At 40.4% G+C, this 19875-nt stretch overlaps 1 protein-coding gene across 2 annotated transcripts in view; it reads right to left on the bottom strand.

The window, feature by feature from the left end:
- Positions 1–224: 224 nt before the first annotated feature.
- LOC117984267 (uncharacterized) overlaps positions 225–19875 on the bottom strand; it is a 121399-nt gene continuing 101748 nt past the window's right edge. For both annotated transcript variants that reach the window (XM_069500332.1, XM_034970890.2), the window contains exons 3-6: positions 11904–12118; positions 2772–2907; positions 952–1211; positions 225–639 (exon numbers count right to left, since the gene is read on the bottom strand). In XM_069500332.1, the coding sequence (XP_069356433.1) occupies positions 424–639; positions 952–1211; positions 2772–2907; positions 11904–12118 (827 nt within the window). In that variant the 3' untranslated portion in view covers positions 225–423. The remainder of the gene's footprint in view (positions 640–951; positions 1212–2771; positions 2908–11903; positions 12119–19875) is intronic.

The raw sequence follows: 19875 nt of genomic DNA, 5'->3' as shown, positions 1-19875 counted from the left end.
GTCATTAGGTCAAATTTATTCCTTAGATAACGTTTATCTGGAGGTTGTGAAACAGGCCCTAAATAACAATAAATATATTTTACAAATATTGTACATTGATAAATATAATTTATTTAGTTGCATACTTCAATTTATTATTTACTACGTTGTGTTCAATACAAGTTTATTAAAACCTCAAAATGGCAGTTTCTGTATGATAAAATATACAATGGTAAAACATACAATCGGCTTTATCATGATTTATTTGCGTAAAGTGTATATATTATTCCAATTCATATTTTTATTTTCTTTATCTCATGACACTTTCAACTAATTATCCATACACAAAATTTGCATTAAAAGATCTACATATTATAATAACTATGATACATTTCACACTTTGGATATGTACTGCAACTTGGAATGCGTACTGTATAAATTAGGTTAGAATCTACAGAGTACTGTTGAGTAATGTACTAGTAGAATTAGTATTAAAGGCAATGTTGCCCGACGCTCGGCCGACTGTCCAGTAGCCTGCACGCGATCGGCGCGCGATGTTCCTTCAAGCAATTCTCGTGAACGCGCGTATCCTTTCAGTCTTTCGCCTTGCACGCTCTCTTCGTTGCTTCGCCAATAAACTGTGGCGATAGTTGCGAGACACTAGTAACAAAAAAATGTTTTTTACATGACTTCGAGGAATAACAAGAAGAATGAGGTTTTATAACTATGTATTTCATACACAATATTATTGATTAGACTAAAAAGCTGTTTTTAAATCGAATAGGTGCTGCTAGAACTACATATTTATACTTTTGAATTGTAAAATGAATTTACGACTGATTCGGAATATAATTATTCCTTCCGAAAATTATCACCAAGAAAGTAGATGGTTATTTTTTTCAATATTTTACTTCTTAGATACTATTCCTATTGTTAGTAGGTAGATTCTTTTAATATTCAGTAAGGACTTACTTTTAACTTAAGGTCTCCTTTTCTAAAATGTTTAGATTTAACTTTGAAGTCGAGGCCAAGAGTCGTGGTCTCGAGGCCATCGTCGTGTTTGAAGTGATCTGGAGGCAAGACTGCACCGGAGGGCGCAGGCTCCCCGTTAATGTACCATGTCAGCCTGGTGGCGGGTCGCGATCGACCCGATGTGCAGTTGACTTGCACTCTATCCCCTATCTGGTACCGCAGGCGGGAGCCTGTAATAATCGGCCCCGTTGCAGGCAAAGCTGAAACAAAAACAGTATATAAAATAAAATTTTTCAGCAGGGATGTGCCAAGGCATGGGTTTAGAGCCAAAATATAAAACTACCTTGCGACGCGATGCAAATTCGTAACACAAACTGCGATGCGTTGTGATTTCGTACCGTAAGAAGTCTTTCTATAGTTTCTACCATGATTCAGATAACTATCCAAACCATTCATTCCGGAATCATGAACAGTAGCTGTAGCGTATTTTTTGTTTTTGAGGATTGTCTAGTATCATAGATTGCTAAAAGTGTGTTGCACGTTTGTAACAACGTAAAATTGGAGACCGTATGCGCGATGCGAATCAATTTGTAAGTTTTTGCGAAGCGTTCGCAGAATTTGAGGATGCGGCGTCGATAAATGTTGTTTCGGCTCAACCTGACCTGCGGGATATTCGCTAACTCAGTGTCTAATACTGAATGATAGCCACCGAGCTCATTTGACATTTATTTTTAGTCCATTGAAGGTCTTCTACGAAAAATTATTTTGATGTCATTCAGTGAAGCAGCAATGTAGAACCAACCAATACTTATAATAAAACTGTATGTCAAATAAGCTCGGCGGTTATCATTCAGTGTTAGAAACTGAGTTACGCACTCATCCAATCCGAGTCGTGAAAATACGTTTCGAAGTAATCATAGAACAATTTGTATGGTAGCTTATGACATATGACGTAGATATTTTTTATATCCGTATTTTCACGGTTTCGGATCCGATGAGTGCGTGATCGCTCTGAGCGAATTCGCTGGTATCTACCGGCGGCGGCGGGGCTATTTGCGTTTTTTCAATTCTTGGCGTATCTTAGGGCTAGTGGTAAAGTAATGTTTGGAAAAGAAGGGATTCTTTATTCCTCGCACATCCTTAAATGGGTCATAAATATTTTATAGAACTTCTCAAGTGATACCTATATATGGTTAAAACTGTCGAGCTCTATTTCTGGTTGTCGCCAGTGGGTTAGACTGAAACGGCCTATAAATAATTAAATGCTGAACTTATTTAAAACTCTTTCAGACAGGAAAAATTAAAATTGCAAAGTGTTAAAACAAACAGTGAACAAACCAAACCTGGACCGAAATAAATATGTATAAAATGTCAGAAAAGAATTCCGTTTACTAAAATAATATCCATACTTTCGTCATGCCAAAAGTGAAATATTTATTTCATGGAGGATGACAATATGTGCTCAGAAAGAAAATTCAACTGAGAAGAGCCGCCAAGAAACTCATCAGGTTTTGGACTCGGAATTTTCAACTTTGCGGAAAATTAGGTAGGTATACCAAGTTAGTTTAGCAATTGCGTTTGCCTGTTTCCCGGACATCCAGGCGTGTAACATTGGGGTTTTTGTTGATCTTGTAGGTATATTGTATTGTTGGTAGGTACATAGATATACCGTATATAGTCAGTCATATCTGCTTGGTCGGAGACTGTATAGAACAGTGATCGTTTTCCGTAGATATCGCAGAGATAGCGCCCGCCTGTCTCCAGGACAGCTTAGGTAACATGCTACATCACGTGTTATATTGATGTTATACGGTACATACCGACTATAGTCATATCCGCGTGGTCGGAGACGGTGGGGAACAGTGGCCGCTCACCGGACACCTCGCAACGGTAGCGTCCGCCTGTCTCCAGGACAGCCGGGTAAAGTGTTACATTTGAGCCGTTAGGGCTTGAATTCTGTGAAAATATAGCCTTATTTTAATACTACAAATAATTAAGCATTAAAAAGGTAAGGCAACTATACAGCTTCGCTATTGCACACGTCATGTCAATTTTATACAAAGTCTGCAATTTTTTTCACCTGCAGCATACATAAACATATATATTAAGTACTTTAACAGCAACCCAAATGTGAATTCAAGGAGCAAGTTGCCAAATCAAAGTTCATAATTTGTATTAGTCAATTAATTCAACTACGTTACCGGCAGGTCCAGATGGCAATAGGGGTATTAGGCGAGGGACGCCCGGCTCACATACCCGTACGCCACCCGCGCTATCTTGCACCAGGTTAGCACAGGGGCTCTGCGGGCGTGCGGGGCGTCCCCACCTCGACTGCCATCTGGACTTGTCGCTTACTATACTTATTTCTTGTAAAATAGGTAATACATAATATGCGTAATATATAACATGTGGAAAACACGTATGGTAACACAGTTATGTTACTCAATTGCAGGAACTAATGCCAACATAATATACAAATGTCAGGGGTAAAAATAACTCTGAGCGGACTGTATGCCGAAAGTTACAGCGATTGAAGTCGGTAGCTATATGAAATAGTATTTTGTAAGGTTAAGTTGGTAAGGTTAAGCCATCTGTCAGGGTTCATAAATCCTAAGGCGGAGCTTCGTGCTTCTCACTCCCCCGTCGTGACACTGAAAGGCCAGTAGAGCCAACATGCATAATTCAAAAAGTTTCTGACATCTTTGATTTAAGCTAACGGAAAATAAGATAAATGGCTGATTAAAATTCAGTTAAGGGCCAATTTTTAGATGGCTAAAATAATGCTTAGCTGAGGAATAAATCTGAGAGTATGTAGAGCGTTGTCTCTGTCACTCATATCTATATGACGTTTTGTCGGTCTCAACGACAGGGACAACGCTCTACAAATCTGCTATCTCCTTCTAAAGGTCGTTATTACTTTCGGCCGCGTACTACAGTACCGCATACCACTACAGTAGTGGTATCGTAACTAACGTAACCTGGTACAAAAAAGTTATAAGCATACATCATACACATTATTACATTCTCATAGTCCGATAGTCCAGAGTTAGACGAATGCAATAAAGAAGAGAAACGATGAATAGTCGTGAAGCGTGCATCCATGTAACCGCAATATTGTCTTCATAGTTCACATAAAAACAATTTACATGTGTTATGCTGCATTTGACATAGCAAGGCTCATGTTCTGGGACAGAGATTCGTAGTAAAACAAGGGTACATCCTTATATTTTAGTCCAGTTCGTATGTTTTTCGGATTTATTCTTTCAATTATTTTACAAGACCTACCTCTGTGCTCTATAAACAATATTGTATAGTCCGCGACAGTTTGAGATGGCAAACTGGCATAGCGCAGGAGCTACTGTGCAAGTGTGCGGGGTGTTACCTCCCCGATTGCCATCTCGACGCGTATCATAGGTTTGACGATCGTATGCAAATACGCTTTGAAGGGTTCTATTGTTGCGGTCTTATTTTTGCCGCAGTATGAGGCATCGAAAATCTATAGATATCTGAGTACATTACTTACATACTATCAAAGCTTATACCAAGACTAGCTTATGCTCGCAACTTCGTCCGCGTGGACTCCACAAATTTCAAACCCCTCATTCACCCCCTTAGAGGTTCAATTTTCAAAAATCCTTTCTTAGCGGATGCTTACGTCATAATAGCTACCTATCTGCATGCCAAATTTCAGCCCGATCCGTCCAGTAGTTTGAGCTGTGCGTTGATAGATCAGTCAGTCAGTCACTCACCTTTTCCTTTTATATCAAAGCTTATACCAAGACTTTAGTATTCGATATGACGATGTTTCCGAGAAATAAAGCCTTAACATTCGGATATACGGACAACAAAGTGATCCTATAAGGGTTTCATCTTTTCCATTATGAGGCACAAACCCGTAAAAATGAGGGAATAATTAAATAATGAATAAAGAGAAGAGGTTGTAATTGTAAAGGCAACGTTAGTTAAATATGGTTTATTATTAAATATGGTATTTTGGGGTGTAAGTGGCCCGAATTCCATCCTAGTGGCCAAAGTCAACCTCACCTGCCCGTGGTGCACCCTGCCAATCAGCTAACGAGGCTCTGACGCTCCCAGTCCCATTCATGGGTCGCTGTATTTATACCGCACAGCGTAATCACTATGGTATGTCTGCTTCGTGGTAGGATTCTATCCCGAATCCGCCTGGCTAGCGACCACACTCCAGTCGTAACCAGCCGCAAAGCACCCTGTGCGTTCCGGCTGCGAGCTGGAGAGCCAGTTCCCCCTCCCATCCCCCCGAATAGTGTAATTTCTGTGGCCATTGGGTCCGTCGTGGAGAATTAGGCCCTCTCGTATCCGTAGGCGTGATATATTGGCGCGGGGTCCAGGGAGACCCGATGAAACGGTTGTCCACTGGCCGCCCGTTGGTCCGTAGGGGGCCCGAACCTAGGATTCCCGACCTAGGAGGCTGCCCCGCCGGCGACGAAAAAAGCCCGGTGAATGACCGGAGTGCCGGAGTGGGAGACCGGAGTGGAACCCGCCGGTCATTCAACGGATCGGATTGGGGGCCCTTCCGTCCCCCGTGCCAGTAACTCACTCTACCTGCGTGATCGGGAGCGGCTGACTCTACATCTTTGACCTGGAGACCACCGTTGTTACAACATTCGTCAACCCGGTCCCCTCTTCGATCAACCCCCAATATACACACATGATGCCAAAAATTAACAGAAAGAATCGTTATACAGCGGCGCCTCGTTCCACATTCCGTGTGAACTTTTGCAACATTAGAGGGTTGCACTCCAACCTAAACGCCGTTCATCATCACCTTGAAACGGCGAAGCCAGCTATACTATTCCTAACTGAAACTCAAATCTCACCCCCCGACGATACTTTGTATCTAAACTACCCCGGCTACAAACTGGAACATGTCCTCTCGCCACGCGCTGGCGTGTGTGTGTATATTAGAGGGGATATTTGCGGTCAACGCCTGTACACCCTAGAGGTTGGGGGCCTATCTCTACTTTGGTTGCGCGTGGACTTCGGGGGTCAAACCCGAGTCTATGCGTGCCTGTACAGATCCCATAGCGGAAACGCTGAGACGGACCGACTCTTCGACCACGTCCAAAGATCAGTGGACTATATACAGGAGCATATTCCTTCCGCCGAGGTGGTGATCCTAGGGGACTTCAATGCCCACCATGTGGAATGGCTAGGATCACGTACCACTGATCACGCCGGGAGGTGCGCCCATAATTTTGTCCTGGCATACGACTTCAACCAACTGGTTACGCTACCTACTAGGATCCCCGATATCGCTGATCATACCCCCTCTATTCTCGATCTTTTTCTCACCACTCACCCTACCGGCTACCAAGTTAGTGTCGATGCTCCGCTAGGGACGTCTGATCACTGCTTGGTATAGACCACCGTGCAACTTCCATCATCCGTTTGCACGCGTGCTACCGGTAGCCGTAGAGTTTGGCATTACAAATCAGCTGACTGGGATGGTCTCCGCGAATTCTACGCCTCATATCCATGGGGGCAGCTTTGTTTTTCCGTAAATGACCCCAACATCTGTGCTGTGGCCGTTGCTGACGCTATACTCCAAGGTATGGATTGCTTCATCCCCAACTCTTTAATACCCACCGGTGAGCGAGCACAGAAATGGTTTAACGGGACCTGTAAGAGGGCTGCAAACCTTAAGCAATCCTCTTACCGATCCTGGTTATCAGCACAACGCAACAACGAACCAAATACCGCCATCCTGAAAAAACAATTTAATGCTGCCTCTAGATCCTACAAAAATGCCATTGCCAGGGCAAAATTCAAGCATGTCGACAGAATTGGACAGAGACTAGTCGCAATGCCATCTGGTTCCCGCGCGTTCTGGTCGCTGGCAAAAGCCATTCAAGGCAACTTCTGTCGTTCCTCGTTTCCACCTTTGCGCAAACCGGATGATACACTGGCCCACACCGCCAAAGAGAAAGCCGAAATTCTAGGCACACTCTTTGCTGCCAATTCAACGCTTGATGACGGGGGGAGAACACCGCCTACCATCCCGCGGTGTCAAAGCTCGCTGCGTGACATACGCTTTACCCAAACAGCTGTGCGTAAGGCACTCCTCTCTCTCGACGTCAATAAAGCGAGTGGGCTGGACGGTATTCCTGCGGTTGTGCTCAAAATATGTGCTCCTGAGCTGACACCGGTCCTGACTCGTCTGTTCCGTCTGTCTTACTCCTCCGGCACAGTTCCATCTTCGTGGAAGACTGCCTTAGTTCACCCTATTCCGAAGAAAGGCAATCATTCGGACCCCTCAAATTATCGACCTATCGCGATTACCTCCCTCCTGTCCAAAGTCATGGAGCAAATCATTAACGCCCAGCTGCTGGGATATCTTGAGGAGCACCAGCTGATCAGTGATCGTCAATACGGTTTTCGCCACGGCCGATCAGCTGGTGATCTTCTTATTTATCTCACGCACCGCTGGGCGGAAGCCATTGACAGCAAGGGAGAGGCTCTGGCGGTCAGTCTTGATATTGCAAAAGCCTTTGATAGGGTTTGGCATGGGGCACTTCTATCGAAACTACCATCTTACGGACTACCAGTGAAGCTGTGTAATTGGGTCGCCAGTTTCCTTGACGGTCGCAGCATCAAGGTCGCTGTCGACGGTTTTTGCTCGGAACTCAAACCCATCAATGCTGGCGTCCCTCAGGGCTCGGTGCTATCGCCCAGACTGTTCATCCTGCATATCAATGACATGTTGCATCACAACAACATCCATTGCTATGCGGATGACAGTACGGGTGATGCCCTGTACAAAGGACATACACAGCTTTCTCGCGCAGTGCTGGAGGAGTGTAGAGCCAAACTTGTGTCTGACATAGAAACCTGCCTAGGTAAAGTGTCAGAATGGGGCGCACAAAACCTAGTGCAATTTAACCCCACTAAAACACAGGTTTGCGCGTTTTCCGCCAAGAAGTCCCCTTTTACACTGCCTCTTCTCTTTCAGAGCACTCCCCTCACACCTTCCAACAGCATTGGGATCCTTGGAGTCCACATTTCGAGCGAGGTTCAATTCGGCGATCATTTGGAAAGCAAGGCCAAATTAGCCTCCAAAAAGCTTGGGGTGCTCAACAGAGCAAAGCGGTACTTCGCGCCCGAGCATAGGCTCCTACTCTATAAGGCGCAAGTCCGCCCTCACATGGAGTACTGCTCCCACCTTTGGGCTGGAGCACCCCAGTACCAACTCCTTCCATTTGATCGGATCCAAAGGCGGGCTGTTCGACTTGTGGACGATCCCAAACTAACCGGCTCGTTGGAAAGCCTGGAGCACTGCAGAGACGTTAGCTCTCTATGCGTGTTCTATCGCCTGTATAATGGGGAGTGCTCTGAAGAGCTTTTTGACCTCATTCCACCCTCTTTTTTCTACAACCGCATCGCGCGCCACCGTAAGGAATTTCACCCTCACCATCTGGGTGTCTGGTGCACTTCGACCGTCCGCTGCGCCAGATCCTTCTTTCCACGCACGTGCAAACTGTGGAACCAACTCCCATCGGCGGTGTTCCCACTAGATTATAACATGGGGTTATTCAAGGGGCGGACCAACAAATTCCTAAAAGGCCGGCAACGCATCGGCGGCTCCTCTGGTGCTGCAAATGTTCATGGGCGGCGGTAATCACTTAACATCAGGTGACCCGCCTGCTCGCTTGCTCGCTATATCTATTAAAAAAAAAAAAAAAAAAAAAATGGTGCTTGTTTGCCTTCACTATGCTCATGGTCTCTGATATAATATTCACAAACTGAAATTCGTGCAGTGCAAGGCTTTGCAGGGAGTAGATTGTCTATTAACATCCTAAGTATAAACTCTTTGGTGCTTAGTGCTCGTTAATAATTCGTTATTAAATACGTCACTATATTATTTCATCCAGAGTTATTCTTTCTCATTTTTATTTTTAAACATTTTGAAATCTACATTAATTTTAAAAACCGGCCAAGTGCGAGTCAGGCTCGCGCAGCGAGAGTACAGTACTACAGTCGTATTTTTTCGACATTTTGCACGATAATTCAAAAACTATGATGCATAAAAATAAATAAAAATAAAATACCACAATATTTTTTTGTGTGATGTAACCCTAAATACACGATTTTCAGATTTTTCCCCTTATGTCTTCTATAAGACCACCTACCTGCTAAATTTCATGATTCTACGTCAACGGGAAGTACCTTGTAGGTTTCTTGACAGACCGACAGACAGACAACAAAGTGATCCTATAAGAGTTCTGTTTTTCCTTTTGAGGTACGGAACCCTAAAAAGAGGTAAAGTTTGTAAGTTTGGATGTAGGGTGTAATCGCAGGAACTAATGATCCGCTGAAAATTCTTTCTCTGATAGAGTTACATTATCCCCGAGTCCCCGAGTCTATAGGCTATAATAATTAGGTACTTTATCATGCGGACAAAGTCGCGGGCTAAGACTAGTACCTGCTTATTAAAAAATTTAGATTAATTGATTTAAACTCTTTATAAATTCTTGAATAAAAAGCGTTTTAAAGTGTTACAGTACGTAAACAAGCGTAGAATAATGACATTTACCTACCTGTCTTGTAAGTGTACCTGTGTATGTAATTGTACACTTTTATCATGCTCAAATTTTCCTTATAAAATTATTTTTTAATTTATGTTGGTAGGTACAATACAGTAAATAAAAAGTTTCTTTTTATACGGTTGAAATTACCTATGGTGGTGGAGATTAATACACGGAAGAATACTTTTCATGGCGAGTTTGTTTACGACGGCCGCTTCATGCGGTAATTTCCGCTTGTACAGTGTACACGGGGAGCTCCGAGACCTAAGCAAACGCCGCAACTCACAACACGATTAATTTAATGAAACGCCCTGTCAAAACTTTCTATTAGGCCTATTGCCCACTAGGTCACCGAATTTGAATCACAGTTTTTACATACTAAAATACTGAGCGCTAGTCAAATCACTTGTGCCGGTGCCCCAGGTAGACGTATCATTTGCGGCGGCGGCGATTCGATTCGGCGACCTAGTGGACGTTAAGCTTTAAGCTAAAGGCTAATTAGGAGTGAGCCGTTCGCGCTGAAGATTTCTGGCTTTGTTAGTCTTACTATACTGGTGCGCTTTCAACATGCGTAGAGAGAACTACCTATGCTAGGAGGAAGCTGCCAAAGCAATGCATGCAATAGTACATATTATGAGTAGTAGGTACCATGTATAATATTGCACGTGTTGCGTGTGCGTCACAAACGAAAGAGAGGATACAAGAGTGTGCTTGCGTTATTAAACAAGCACCACAGGGTTTAAGGCACGCTTATTGTCAGCGTAAATGACGTAGGTACCTACCTATGCGCAAAGCATACGAATATTATGTTTGGGTAGTTACGGCATGCATCTAACACAAGTTGAAAGCGCACCAGGCAGTGTGGTTAGGCTGATCCTATTCTGATCAGCTATCCCGACTAACTCTGATTAACTCTGGCATTATTTAGGGGATGTGGTCACAATTCGCAAGATACATAAATAGTACCTAATAGACATAATGTGGTTGCAGCTTCGTTTTTGATTTAGAATAAAAATAGTTCTAAAGCTCTAAGTTGACTCCAGGATACTTAGATATAAAAAGTTAATCTTACTTTACTGAAAGTAGATAGCGCAACAATTCATAACATAGGCAGATAAAAGTTGCGGAGGAACCGTTGCAACTAATTGACGGAAGTCGGAACAGCTTTTCACGGCAAGTGTTTACGGTGGCCTCTCCACGGCGTAATATCCGCTCGTGTGGGAAGCTCCGAGACCAGAGCAAACGACTCGACTGGCGGCATGATTAATTTCATTATACGCTCTCTTAAGAGTTCTTTATTACTTGACTAGCTGACCCACTATAGCTTTGGTCAGTGACTTGTGAATATTATAATTAGGTGTATAGAAGGTCACTTGAGACATTTGGGATGGTTTGAGCTTTAGTTATATTACTGATGATGCGGGGTATAAAGTGGCATGTCGTATGATTGATTTAATAATAACAAGCGCTCTCAAGCGTTTTTTATTATTTATCCTTTTGGGGACGTTCTTTATTCTCGGGAATTCTTGGGTTTTCTGTGTCAATCGATCTTTTAAAAGTAGGGTCTAATTTTATAACATTTTACTTTTCAAAATCAGCTTACAACGAAGTAGTAAAATAATACCTCGTGAAAGGCTCCTGAATAAAATAGAGCCTAACTACTTATAATTAGTTAGGCTTTAATAAGGTCTCTAATGAATTAGTATTAAAATTATTACATTACATTATATTAAAAACCTAAATACGAAGCCACGGGCATCAGCTAGTTATTTTAATAAGAGACCTTACCTATTAGAACTGAATATTTTAATTTAAATCCATACTTATATTATAAATGCGAAAGTGTGTCTGTCTATCTGTCTGTCTGTCTTTTCACGGCCCAGCAGTTTAACCGTTTTTGATGAAATTTGGCACAGAGTTAGCTTACATCTCTGGGAAGGACATAGGCTACATTTTATCCCGGAAAATCATAGAGTTCTCACATGATTCTTGAAGGCCCATCCGTTTAACCGATTTGTATGATATTTGGTTCAGAGATATCATCACGGAATACACGGCATAACGGAAATTAAAACAACTTTTATCCCGGAAAATCAAAGAGTTTCCACGGTATTTAAAAAAAAACCTTAATCCACGCAGACGAAGTCGCGGGCATCATCTAGTAAAACATAATTACAGATTGTTCGTGACGGTACAAGACTGTAACTTTTCTACAACTTTCATCCCCTATTTTACTACCCTCAAGGGGAGATTTTCGAAAATAACATATGCAGGTTTTAATTATTTAAAGCTAGTAATCTGATTTCTAACTTCAAAAACTTAGGACTTTTATATAACCTTCCAACCCAACCTTCCAACATCAAAACCTTAGCATCTGCAGTGACTACTCACTTCTACATCAACTCCAGGCAGCAAAAACTTTCTTCTCGGTTCAACGTCTCTCGGAACATGCCTGAAGAATTCCTTTCCGTCCTTGTACCACTTGACCGAGTACAACACGTCACTTGGGCCCAGCTGCCAGCGACAGGACAGGGACGGCCGTGTCCCCAGGGGCACATGCGCTGGCACCCGCAGCTCCAGCAGTTCTAGGCTGGTCACCGTGTACTCTGAAACAATTCACGAATTTATTGGATCATAAAACTTTTTTCCTAGTAGGTACATGTACCTAAATTGTGGAACCAACTCTTTGCTTACTAGATGATGCCCGCGATTTCGTCCGCGTGGATTTAGGTTTCTTAAAAAAACCCCTTGGGAACACTTGGCTTTGCCGGGATAAATAGTAGCCTATGTCCTGCCCCGAGATGTAAGCTAACTCTGTACTTATCCTAATAAATCCTAACCATCAAAATCGGATCAACTTTTGAGCTGTGAAGAGCTAACAGACAGAGAGACATACTTTCGCATTTATAATATTAGCATGGATTAGGTTTTAATTGTGTTATTAAGTAGATAGGGGCGGATCAACAAATTCCTAAAAACGCATTAGCGATTTCTCTGGTGATGTTCAAGGTGTCAAGAACATCTGCAGCACCAGAGAAATGCTATTAGGAATATGTATATTCGCTTATTGAATAACCATATATCATACTTTTGGGGCATCGCCAAATTTATTCTTATAAATATAAGAATAGGATACCTAGATCTCCATAAAAAACAATAAAATGGTGTCAGCTACACCAATAATTGAAGCAATGGGGGCCGTGGTGATGATATTATTAATGAAGTAGTCGGTAATCAACTCCTTTGACACCCGTTGGCATTATGCAAAATACTCCTCTTCAAATATATTCCATATGCCTACATCAGCTCCTATTTATTTAAGTATTTTGTATACTCGCATTTTTATTCGGCTGGAGGTAGCATGTTATGAAGGCAAAAATCCATTAAACGCCACGTCAAATAATTTCCCATGTGACGTTCGCTCGCGGCCCGTAAAAGAGGCACTATTGCCCTCGCCCAGCGGTGGATAATATTACTTTACGACCCGCGGGGCTTCGCGGGCGGAACGCAAATGTAAGTAAATTGGCGAATAAAGACAACAAGCGCGCAAAAGAGGCACACCACTGTCGCCAAGGCGTGGATACAGCTTCTAGTCTTGGGCCCACTTGCACCAAACTGCAATCTGGTTTATTAAAATTGTAATGCTGTTACTTTGGTCAAAATTCCAAGGTTTATCGAAGAATATAGAAGTCAAAGAAGAATAAAAGGACATAAAAACATTTAAAAGGTTGGTGCAAGTCGACCTTGGTCCCGTAGGAGGGTCCGCAGCAGGTGCCGCCGCTGTCCTGTAGCTCAGCCACAAGGCGATGCGTGGATCACCGTTGGTTTTACTCGCTAAAAGTCCGTCATTACCTTCCCGGGCGCGGTAGTATCTTATTTACTTTAGTCTTCATATTCGTTTATAGCTGATGTATAAACAACTTTGAAGATGCGAAGCTTTTGACACAGAGATCATATTATAGGAACATAGAGTCACCATGATAGAACTGTATCTACATGGTTACCAGTTACCACACCATTCGTACGAGTTAACGGGCTATGCTATTGTACATCCCAGAATGTCTTCTGAGATAAGTCCCAATGTAGTTTGGTTTGTCAACTTGTTGACAAAAAAATGTCAAAACATCAGATTTAAAAGTTTGAACGGCGAAAAGCTAAATAGCATAAAATAATGGAAATTGGGTAGCGATAAAGTATGTACAAACCCCACAGGCTGCAGCATGCTAACAAACTCGAAAATATTGCACATTTTTCCTTAATAAACCATGTAATTAAATTTTTAGAAACATGTTTCTTGCGGTGAAGCAATTTCAACATTCTAAATTGTAATTTCAGTTTTCATTTTTATTCAATCCCTTGAACTACATTTCCCTTTCCACGCTCGCGAACACTACGGGAAAGAGAAAAGCCAAATTGAATAGAGATTTCAAATTACTTACTATTATAAAATGTGAATCCCGTTCTTATTTTCATTTTCCAGCTTTTATTGAGAAGACAATCTATTATTGGAATGCATTTTTACGGTTATATAACTGTAGTTGAATGAGAATTTTGCAATTCAAATGAAGTGCAACTATTAAGTGATTTTTTAGGAGTTTAGTAGAAAAAGAAGAGAGAACTTTATTGCACACCAAGTGAGCATGCAACTTGCAAGGGCTTACAAACAAGCTCTTGCTGGCAATGTATGGATATACTTTGGTTTTAGGTAAGTAGGTAGTTATATTAATATCACAAAGATGACCAAATTTAAAATAAACGTGTAGCCAAGCAAAGCAGAGTTGTATCTAAATACTAATTATTATCATAGAATATTATAGTTTCGCAATATTCTTTTATACAATTCTATTAAATAAACTTAAATCTAAATTAAAAGTACTTAAAAATATAAAATAAAACATACTAACTTAAATAAACATTGTGGCTAATTCCGTTGTACACAATCTCTAAACTAAACTAAAATAACACGTCTAAAAGTCAAAAGTCAAATGATTTATTCAAAATAGGTAATAAATTACTCTTATTGATTGTCTGGTATAGTGTTAGATTTGTAAGATAATATAGTGGTGATAATTATAACGCAAACTTAAAACTAAAGCTACGAGGGTTCCAAACGCGCCCAGGTCTGAGAAGAGCCCACAACAAACTCAGCCGGGTATTCTTTTTATTATCACCACTTTACAAAATTATTGAAACTTATTAGAACTATCACAAAGTCGTTAAGCAACTCATTCCCAAGCTTGCTTATCATTTAAATAATCCTTTACATTGTAATAGGATTTTTCAATTAGTTTACGTTTTATGAAAACTTTGAACTTGTTGAGAGACATCTCCAATATGTCTTCTGGAAGCTTATTATAGAAACGTATGGAATTACGAGCAAATGAATTGCTAACTTTACTGAGCCTAGAGGCGGGAATTACAAGTTTATTTTTATTTCTAGTATTTATATTATGACAGTCACTTTTTTTTTTTTAAATTATTTATGTTTTTATGTACGTACAGTAAATTTTCAAAAATATATTGATTATGCACTGTCATAATTTTAACTTCCCTAAATTTAGTTCTCAGCGACTCTCGTTAAAATTTAATGCTATCCCTTTCATAATGTTGCTGCGGAAAAGGATAGCACTAGATTTAGACCTAATAATTTAGTTTAGTTTAGAGATTGTGTACAAGAGAATCGGCCCAACTTAAAATTAAACGTCGTCAAAAAGTCCGCCCCTGGTTGCCCCTGGGCCAAAGGTGCCCATTAAGCTGGCACTATTGCCACGCTGAATGGCGAAGGACAACCTTTGGACCAGGTAGGCCCCAGAATAGGAATAGTATAGCTTTAGAGTTTCGAATAATTCTTCGAAGTTTATAGACATGTAGAGAAGACGTTCACATTTGGCATGAATGCTAGTACCACGAGTACTGTACTTAGGATGCGAAAACACACTGTTAAGTTAGTTAGATATGGCTGTAACTCTTCCCCAACGCGGGTGCCTTGACTACGAAGATAGCGCACGTCGCGACGGCCTTTAGTAGTTTAGTACTTGTACTTCAAGTTCATCCGTACCATGTAAAGCTGCCAACTTTCGAGTAAAAAATTTAGGATACTAATTTTTTTAATTTTTTAATTTGTCAAACTAATAAAGACTTCAGTAGAAATAGAGTAACCGAAATTAGTAGGTAATTCAAACCAAACGTGATTCAGGGGCAGCGGTGTGGAAATCTCTCCAAAAGACCTTTAACCAGCAGCGGACGCGGACGTCCATCCACTGAGACGACGAATAAGGAATTATTAAAGTGAATCTTACTATACAACCAACGTGTAGTCCGCGACAGGTCGAGATTGCAATCTGCAAAAAATATGAGGCGGGGGGACGCTCCGCACACCCGCACGTCACTCGTGTTCGCCCGCACCGGATTAGCCCGGGGGCTGTGCGGAAGTGCGGGGCGTTCCCTTCCCGATTGCAACCTGTCACGTACTATAGATACCAACAGATACCTACAGCTCAAATTGCTGGGTAAAGAAACTTGACCAGGCGTAAATCATGTCGAAGATTTTGGTCTGAAGGCATTCCATTGCCGCGGTAGCCGATAGCCAGAGGGAATCCCTGCTAGTAAGCACAAATAATACGTATTGAAGAATTAAGAAAACTCGAGATTTTGCACGTAGGTTCTCTCTATAACGTAGATCCTAGCAAAGAAACGATATTCAGAAATTCCGCCCGATTGAAGCTAAGTAGTTTGATATAAGTATGGGATTAATAAAGAGCCAGTTTAAATAATACAAAATAAAGTCAAGCCAAAGTAGTCAAGCAGAATTGGACAGAGTTTTATCAATGCTCTACATAATAAAGGTCATTATTAAACAGATATAACAATATAATAATTTGGTATAATTGAAAATATTGATATAGTAATTAGATAAGCCGGCTAACTGTAAGTTTTATTGTGATATATTTTTTTATTGTGGAATTAAACCAATTTAAATTTAAATAAACATGTTAAAATCTATTTCTAGTTTCACTCTAACCAATATTTTAGACATAAAATACCTTCCTACCTGTTAAAATTTTCATTTGATATTTTTATGACGTTTATCGTGAAATAGGTACAATGTAGGTTTTTAAAAATACACAAGTTCAAGCTGAAATTGTAAAAGCGAGTGATTTTTGCCTGGAATACACAATGGGGGTTCGGGATCAGGTGTATCGGTGTTAGAGGGTATAACGGTGGTAATGTATTGTTTCAATATGCGGTAGCTATCAAAAACCCCGACAACCGTCGCCTTCGCGGCCTTTTTTCCCTATTTCCTTTTGTTTATAAGCATAAATATTTTCATAAGTCTCGTGGTCTATTTGTCCCTCGTGACGTGACTGTTCGACCTGTACGCAAATTGGTCACGATTCGCTCGCAAAGAAATATTGGTCATACTCATACCTAAGTAGGTATATGGCTAAATTCCTGTAAAGTTTTATTTAATTTTTGCATGCTGCCATGCGGAGTAATTTCACTAAGTTTCGTATTTATTTTATCTATATTCCAGAACCAAACATAAAACCTATTATTATTATATCAATGTTTTGCCAAAGATATTTTTATTTTGCCAGAGTAGGAAAATCCGGTTTTTTTATTAGAGCTTAAATTTTGAAAGTTCTAATTATACTTACCTCTGATAATATATATATTAAATAATTGTTTAACCTTTAAGAGTCGAATATGTAATCGAATCGTATGCGGAAATATTTGACTATTAGTTACTGTGAATATATTATCTCTATGGGTGAATTACTATCCCAAAAAACCCTTCACCACTAAATGATAAATGAAAATGTTATATCACAGATTAATTTAAAATAGGTTACCTTACTTACTTTACTCAGAATTTTTACCTTATTACATTACCTTACTTATCTTATTCAGAATTATATGGGTCAAACACTTAGCAATGAGAAAAATAATGCAGAGAGAGACTTTTTTTTTATTAAAAAAACATTTAGGGGCCAAACTCTAATAATTGAGAATCAATATCAGTGTAATTACTGAAGCCGATCACGTACGAATCGAACATGCTTGTTATATCATTCCCAGAATATTAGATGAGACCTACTATCGAGCTCACGCTAATGTAATAATTTCGTAAGTATTTATTAAATGAGTTTTATGTTAACTAGCTTTTGTCTGCAGTTTTAACGACCACTCAAATGAAAAAAAAACTTCTTTAAATTGGTCGACCCAAATAAAAAGTTATATATTATACAGATCGCGCGGCGAGAGTTTGGCTTTGACCTTCGGGTGGAGGGGATTACTGCGCATGGGTACTGTCACGCACACAATACTTTTCCTTTTTTATGTACCAGGTTGGATATTTGAGTGGGTCAAAATTCATGTACAGTGGTAATAATGCTAGAAAATAATACGAAATAGATAAACTTCTTCATTTATTAAAACTATTGATAGTTATTTTACTTATATAAAATGTTTATTTCCTTTTAAAGTTTACAGAGACAGCGATGAAAATTCTAAATAATTGTTTTTTAATAAAATTATTTATTCCAAGATACATGTAAAATTGGTACATACAAACAAAAGAAAACTTAAAATAATTATTAAATACAAAAGTTAACATTAAAAAAAAGTCTTAGCAGCAGTGCTATTCAGATTCTGAATCAGTTAAAGGTTTAACGCCTTCTATGAAATCACCGCATGGTCCAGTGGTGCTGCCGCGACACGAAATTGTTGAAAACACTTGTGAACGTGATTGTACAACACGAGTGCGCGGTACGTCGTATCGATGCGAGAGGCAGGGAACGACTGGAGCAGTGGAGCGCCAATCAGAGCACCGCGTGCGCCTACACACCCGCCCCGCACCCCACTAATTGCCCGTTGATACCCAATTTCTGATTTCTGCGCAATAACGGTCAAAGCCAAACTCTCGCCGCGCGTACTGTATCAATGCAGAAGTTACAATAATTAAAACTCTTAGCAGTTTAAACTACTTCTAATTGCAAACACCAGTCAAAAGTACATGAATTTAGAGGTTCGTCAAAAATAGTTTTATCTAAAAATTTACTCGCTTAAACCTGCGACTTCGTCCGCGTGGACTACACAAATGTCAAACCTCTATTTAATCCCTAGGGATTGAAATTTTCTAAAATCTTTTCTTAGCGGACGCCTACGTAATAATAGCTATCTGTATACCAAACTTCAGCCTGATACGTCCAGTGGTTTGAGCTTTGAGTTGATAGATTAGTCAGTCAGTCAGTCAGTCAGTCAGCTTTGCTTTTTATATGTATAGATTATTTTTGAATCTAATGATGATTAATTTCAGCGAAGGGGTTTTTTGTTCTAGAGATACGGAACCCTACAAATTACGACGAAATGTGTGTGGGATTACCTAAGTAATCTAATCTAAATAAAATAATAAGCAGTATACACTATATTAGTATAGCTTTGATATTAGGCAACATCTGCCCCAGAGGACGAACATGACTGCTCATGTCACGCGATCCAACGCTAATGAATTGACAGCCGCCATACAAACGCGCTTGTAATCCCAGCTACAGCCGAAAGCTCTTCTGAGTATTCCGATTAATGGAACTTGATCAATTTAACCCAATTATAACGGTACCCAGCGCTTCCTTCTTCAAACTCATTCAATTTTGAGACTATTTGACCCCGCAAATATTTGTAAGGTCAAGAACCCGCCAGTAACAAATAATAATTTATTGAATAAAATATCCTACGTTTAATCATTTACTTGGACTTTACGTGAAATCCAACGGTAGAATTATGCAAACCAGGACAGCATCGACATCCAAAGTTAATAGTGACGATGTGAATGTGTTTTGCCGGACAGCTCGTGAAAGCAGAAAGAGGGTAGTTCGCTACTGTCCATGACAGCTCGAACTTCATCTTTCGCAGCACTGCAGTCCGGTCGTGACCACGACCTGTGCAACTCGACTGCAGGGTCGAAATATCGACAAATAAAATCATAAATTAATCGTAGTAATCCGTTATCTACAAACCACGAAATAAGCTTAAAATCGATAGTGGGAGAGTTCGACTAAAAACAAAATTCAAGCAACACAACTTCAAGCAGTCTTGTCTGCTATATCTGTAATCTTTTTTGTAGAGTATGAAGCCAAAAGCTGAGAGTACTGAATGAAGTGAGCCTACTGACTGGTGCAAAGTAGAGAGGTGACAAGTGAAGTATGCCGATGACTTTGGAGTAGGTGAAGCTGAATGAAGGGATGACAAAGCTAGTCTTCTGGCCTAGCACACCACTTACGTTTCAACGTGACGATTTTTCAACATTTACCCTAACTCTGATGAAAAACCTAAGATTTACTGGTTGAATGCTAGTAAAGTCTAG

Source organism: Maniola hyperantus, chromosome 8 (genome assembly GCF_902806685.2).
Source record: "Maniola hyperantus chromosome 8, iAphHyp1.2, whole genome shotgun sequence".
NCBI classification, from domain to species: Eukaryota; Metazoa; Arthropoda; class Insecta; order Lepidoptera; family Nymphalidae; genus Maniola; species Maniola hyperantus.
Note: the sequence above shows the minus strand (reverse complement) of the source record. Positions and strands in the feature narration are given on the sequence as shown.